The sequence below is a fragment of the Nestor notabilis genome, unplaced genomic scaffold, assembly GCF_000696875.1.
Source record: "Nestor notabilis isolate BGI_N333 unplaced genomic scaffold, ASM69687v1 scaffold30209, whole genome shotgun sequence".
Taxonomy (NCBI): domain Eukaryota; kingdom Metazoa; phylum Chordata; class Aves; order Psittaciformes; family Psittacidae; genus Nestor; species Nestor notabilis.
In genome coordinates this window covers 659-6,829 of record NW_009943682.1, presented here as the reverse complement: position 1 = coordinate 6,829, position 6,171 = coordinate 659, and the positions used below count along the sequence as shown (strand labels likewise).

The 6,171-nt window shown below is 58.4% G+C and overlaps 1 protein-coding gene across 1 annotated transcript; it reads left to right on the top strand.

The window, feature by feature from the left end:
• Window positions 1-3,266: 3,266 nt before the first annotated feature.
• LOC104411601 (NF-kappa-B inhibitor epsilon-like) lies at window positions 3,267-5,393 on the top strand (the record flags this gene model as incomplete). Its single annotated transcript, XM_010022055.1, has 5 exons — window positions 3,267-3,369; window positions 3,861-4,092; window positions 4,261-4,349; window positions 4,620-4,868; window positions 5,190-5,393. Coding segments are annotated over 5 exons (739 nt in total), but the record flags the coding sequence as incomplete, so codon positions are not given.
• Window positions 5,394-6,171: the final 778 nt, after the last annotated feature.

Genomic DNA, 6,171 nt, shown 5'->3' with positions numbered 1-6,171 from the left:
AGGCACTTGAAGTCACTCAGAAGCCTGGGAAATGGCCAGCACTATGGAAATGGAAGCTTTCCTGTGCCTAAACTGGGACTGCCTTGGGCATGGCATGCTCAGACGTGGGGACATCCCCAGGGATGGTCCTGACCCCTCTGCTCCAGGGTCATTATCTCTGATGATGGGTAGATCACCTTGTGCGAGGGATGCCCAGTGCCCTTGCAATTCAGAGTGCTAATGAGACCCCTTGTGCCAGGTTGGAGCTGGTGAGCAAGTGGCAAAGCTGATAGTGAGCCCAGCAGTCTGCTGGCCACATTTCCCTTGTCTGCAGCTCTTCCATCGTGTGCCCTTTCCAAAACTCCCTGTTTGTCCTCTCCAAAAGCCCCTGCTGAGCACCTACCCCTATGGCTGCAGGCATGAGTGTGGAGAGGGAGGGAGCAGGCAAGCAGAGGAAGGCAGCAGCATGCAGGCAGCTGAGGGATGAGCAAGAGTCTGAGCATGGAGGGATGGAGGGTTTGTTCTGGCAAAGGCACGTGGCTGGGTGAGGAGGGGTGTCGGGCAGCGAGCAGGTATCTCTCCATCACTGTGCCCTGGCTCTGAGGCTCAGCTGTGAGCACTGCATGCCAGCATGCAGCAGCCTGTCAGCAGCTGGATCGCACGCTGCCACAGCAGAGATGTGAGTGTGTAGCCTTGGCCGGAAGAAACTGGAGATTGGCACAGTGCCTGCGCCTCAGGTCTCCTGGGGGTAGGAGGGTTTCCCGGGTTAGCGGGAGGCAATCCTGATTCTGGGTTGGCATCAACAGCCTGTGGCACAGAGTGCACACGTGCTCTTGGCGCACTCATCGCAGCCCGGTGGCCTTGCCATGAGCTCACAGCTCTTGCAGCCATTTCAGGAACTTGAGGGCTGGCAATGAGGAGACAGGGGGAACAAATGCAGAAATGAAAGTGCAGGAGGAGGCTGCACCCGGGTGGAGAATGAAGAGGGAAGAGAGGAAAGCAATGCTCTGAAGCCAGCACATCCCAGCTGCAAAATGAAAGCCTGAGCTCTGGGCAGCTGGAGATGTTCAACCGCATTGCCTTCACAGCAGAGATCCCAGACTTGCTCTGCCCTGCATGGCTTTGCCACCTTGTTGAGCTGCAAAGTCACCCAAGCCAGGAGGAGCTGCCTGGGGTTTCATCCTCCCCTGGCTGACCGCCCTGCTTGTCCCCGTGTCGTGACATGGTGTGGTGTTGGTAGTGGCAGAGGGGCCGGGGGATTCCTGGGCGGGTTGGAGCTGGCTGCAGTGGGGAGAGACCCTGGGTTCTGCTCTCACCCCCGAGAGCCCAGCATGGCTCTGGAAAGTGAAAGCAGCGGAGGTTTAAAGTTCAAGCCGAATTGCCTTGGAAAGTCCCCTGCCTGAGCAGTCTTATCTTTTCCGTACCTGAAAAAGGCAGATCCCGTGGCCTTCTGCACGTGGTGCCTGGGAACGAGTGTGGAGAAACAGGGGCTGTCCCTGCAAGCGAGCAAATGACACCTTGGTGCAGGTGCCACCGTGGGGACCAGGGGCTGATGCAAAACCTGCAGGGAATCTCCCTGCCTGGATCATACCCAGACAAGAGCCTGCCAAGGGGAGGGGTGTTGTTAGAGCTGTTACCCCAGCTCTGCACCTCACTTCTGGCCTCGGCCCCTCAGTTGTGCCCCTGTCCACGGAGCTGTTCTGCCCTGGCTCCCAGCCCTCTTCCCTGCCCTGGGAATGCTGACTGTGTGGGGGCACCCTGTGGTGGTGCAGAGGCAAATGTGAGCGGCCTCCCCTTCCAGTGGGGAATTCCCTGCTGCAGCATGACCCAGGGCTTGCCTGGGGACAAAGCCTCTCCTGTTGGGCACAGCTTCTCCCCATGATGGCAGAGCAAAGGGAAACCAGCCTTGTTTTGCCACCAAAAATGGGGCTTAACTGACATTTTTGGGGACTGACCTCTGAGCTTCTCAGCACACTCATGTCCCCCTTGCAGCTGGTGAGAAGGCAGCCCCACTTCTTCACTGCAATGCTTTAAGGGCCAGGTCTTGCCCTCCTGCCTCTGAGGGATGCTGTCCATCTCCCTCACTGCAGGTGACATCCAAAAGCTGGGCTGTCTGGTGAGCTGGGGTGTCTTGTGGGGCTGGCACAGCTCTTGCCCTTCATCCCTTGGCTCTGCTTGCCTGTGCCAAGCAGCATGAGTGACAGGAGCCCACTTAGAGCCTGGGTTTCATTTTGGAGCTGACATCTGCCAGAGATAAAAGCCACCCAGGGCAGTGGCGATGGGGTGGCAGGAGGCTCACTCAGCTCACGCCTGCCATGCTCTGCTGTCTGCTCCTCACTGCTGCTGACTGGGGCTGGCTTGAGGAGGCTGGTCCCTCTTTGCTGGGAGGCCTGGGAGTGCAGCAGGTCATCGGAGGGGACTGGAAATTCCCTCCCGGCTCTGCCTCTGTCACGCTCTCACTTCTGTTCTGAGTGCGCAGGGGCCGGCGTCAGACCTGGCTGGAAATAAAACCTTTCCTTGGGCTGGGGGTACTCCAGCCACCCCATGGCTGTGGGGAACATGGTCCTGAGGAGCAGGGCTGCATGTTGGCCATCCAGCTCCGATGGCCTCACCTCCAGTGTCCCTGTGCACTGGATGGCTCCATGCCAGCACTGCCACTGCAGGGCTGGAAGGGAAGGATGTGGGGGAGAGAAGAGGAAATTGGTGTGGGCCAGCAGCTTGGCTGGCATGGGGACTGTGCCGTGCAGGTGGTCTTGGACCAATGCCGGGCTCCTGCCCAGTTTTGGCTGCGTGCCTGCATGAGGGGAAAGCAGAAGTGCAGCACACAGCTGGCAGCAGGGAACTGGAATTCCCCAGGCAGCAGCCCGTGCCGGGGTCTGCCAAACCCAGCTCTTACGCTCTGGGAAACATGTCCGAGGCTTTTCGGACCTGCATCAGTTGGAGGCCTGGCTTTGGCCAGTGCAGGGTCCAAGGTCTCTGCATGCTATGAGGTCTGAGGGATGACCCTGCAGTGCTTAGCAGGAACAAGCGGATCTGTTCCCCATATGGGTCAGAGTGAAGGACTGCCCCAGGGAGCCTCAGTCCTTGTTCCTGCCTTGACCTGCTGCTAAGCTTCCCCAGGGAGAGGGCACGATGGAGGAGCTCCAAGCTGGTGACAGGGGGACTGGGGAAGGTGGGTAGATGATTCCTCCATGCAGCAGTGGTAGATATCCGCTTATAAGCACAGCGCTCGGAACTCATTTTTCTTTTTTTTCCCCCCCCTCTTGTTCCCTTTATCCCCTCTATAGGTTGGTTCACCTGGCCATTATCCACTGCGTCCCAGCTGTGGCACTCTGCTGTATTGCTCATCTGCCCAGGGAAGTGCTGGAGATCCAAAATGATCTTTTCCAGGTATGATGATGTGATAGGCAGAAGATGGGAGGAAGGCAGGTCCTCCCTGGGTAGATACCCAATCTGTCTCTAGGCCCCCCTGTCAGCTTCCTCCAGAGCATGGTGAAGATCCCATGTAAGCAGCCCCTTTTCAGGGAGGGGAATAAGGGAGATACCATGAGAGAGGTGTGACAACTTCTAGCACCAGAGGGTGAAGGGGTCCTTTATGAGGCCCCAGGACATTTCAGACTGCCCTGGAGGGTGGAGCAGGCACCGCTTGAATGTGCCAGGGTAGATAACATGGGAGAGTGAGATCTGCCCCCACGGGTGATCCCTGTGCTGAGGCCTGGGGGTGCAGCAAGCTGTTTGTACTGCCCTGGTGTTAGCCACACTTAATGCCAGGGCAGGGATGGGCCAAGCTGGCTCCCATAGGCTGGTGTGTCTCATCATGCCTGGTGTGTCCTGCAGGGCATCCCCCCCTTCCCTAATTTCTGTCCCCACCTCCTCTCTAGACCCCACTGCACCTTGCTGTGTACCTGGAGCAGCCCAGCGTGATCCAGGCGCTGATCCACAAGGGAGTGAACCCTGGGCTGCAGGACCGCAATGGCAACACGCCGCTGCACCTAGCCTGTGAGCAGCAGCACATGCAGTGTGCCCAGCAGCTGCTGCAGAGCACAGACCCACCGCAGGGCACAGCACAGCCCCATGGGCACCACCACGACCTGCAGCTCCAGAACTGGCAAGGTGAGACCTGCCGGCAGCCCGGTGTGGAGCCAGTGGCTGGGTTAGGACAGAGACCATAAGCTGTGTGTGCAGAGATCCAGGAGCACAGCAGAGTGGGCATGGGGACGGGGTTGGTGTGCCTCAGGGTGGACTGGGCTGACTGTGGCTCTCTCCTGCCCCCCATCCCAGGCTTGGCCTGTTTGCACATCAGCACCTTGAAGGGGAACATCCCAATGATGTCTTTGCTGCTGGAGAGCGGCGCCAACATTGATGTTCGGGTAAGGCTGGGCATGGTGCGATGTTTGGGCAAGGCTGAACATGGTGCATGGCTCCCTTGAGCACTCCCTCCAGCCTCAGGGCAGGCACTGCTGTGGGAATGGGAGGCACTGAATTCTGAGGGAGAAGACAGAAAAGGTCCTAGAGGAGCTATTGGATGCTGTGACAGCAGTTGGGGTGAGGACTGCCCCCTCTGCACCCTGTGAAGGGGGTGCTTTGGGTCCCATCTGAGGGGACCCTGCACTCATGCACTTGTGGTCTGTGGGTTGCAGGAGGGCACGAGTGGGAAGACCCCATTGCACTTGGCTGTGGAGTGCCATAACCGCAGGGCTGTCCAGTTCCTGCTGCGCAACGGGGCGTATGTGGACGCCCAGATGTACAATGGATGCACCCCACTCCACCTCGCCGTGGGCCGCAAGGATGCTGCCATCGCTGCCATCCTCTCGCACTGTGGGGCTGACACCCTGCTGAGGAACATGGAGAATGAGACAGCCCAGGATCTGGCTGATGGCAACAATGATGTGAGTCTCTGTGGGGGGAGGCTTGTGGCTCTACAAGTGTGTTAGGGGCGTGCATGAGTTGGACAATTTGTGGGAAGCTCCGTGAACGGATTTCTAGCTGTGCCTGTCCTCCCTTCTAGGGTGCATTGGCTCTGGGGGTGTGTGGGGTGGCTGCCTGTTGCCTCAAGCCCTAGGGAAAGCCCATAAAGGGTTTCTTGGCACTTCCCCAGTGAGGTGGGAGGCTTTAGATCTTGGTGAGGGGAGTATAGCTCTGGGCCCCTACCCTAGCTCTGTGGAGACACAATCCTGCATCTTTGCACATCCATACCTTGACCTTTGCAGCTCCTCGCCTTGCTGCCCTTCGATGACCTGAAGATCTCGGGGAAACCTGTGGTGTGCTCTGAATGAGCGGCTGGACTCCTATAGCCCGTTGGGCTGCCTCCTTGCTCTGCACTGCTGCCCTGCTGCCTGCTGGGACCTTGCCTGCCTGCAGTTCAGTTGGAGCAGCGCCACTGTGGGAGACCTATCACCCCCTCTCCTCTTTGGAAAAGTTTTTTTGGCCTTGGGCTGCCTCCCCAGAGGGAAGAAGGCAGCACTATGAGCACTACACAGGGGAGGCTTTTCTTTAAGCATTTGTGCCCAGCAGCAGGACCGAATTTCCCCTCACTGCCATGGGAGAAGTCTTTAGCTTACACAGCGAAGGAGCAGGAGAGGACTCCTTTTCACGCTGCATGGTGGACAGAGCATCCTCTGGCACCCCCACATGCCATCAGAGTAAGCGTGGGGTGAAGAGAACTCTTAACACTCACTCTAATAAACGTTTGTTCTTGCTGCGGGCACCTGAGGTCTCGTGATCAAACCCACACCACTCCCCCACAGCATCAGGAGGCTGAGCATCATCCTGGGGGCCAGGCACGGGGCTGCAGGGGCTTCCCCAACCCACCTGCTCCTTCGGGGCCTTTGCACAGCAGAAGGTGAGTGGGAACACAGGGGCTTCCCCACTTGCAGAGCCTTTCCAGTGCGCAAGGCTGAGGCTGGGGGATCCCAGCCTGGTGCTCCATTCCCATGCTGTCCTGCTGAGCTTCAGGGCTGAAGAAAGAGCATAGGAGATGCTGGAAGATGAGGTTTGTGGATCCCTGCTTCTGCTGTTGTGCCCGACATCTTTCTGCCTTGCTGTGCACAGTGGTTTCCTCTCGCGCAGAGGATACAAAGATCCTGCCCCATCTCCTGGCTTGGGAGGGTGTTAAAAAATTGGGGCATGGGTCTACCCTGAGTTTTCGATTCCCCCAACCTGAGAGTGGAGGAGATGGCAGGTTTATCTCCA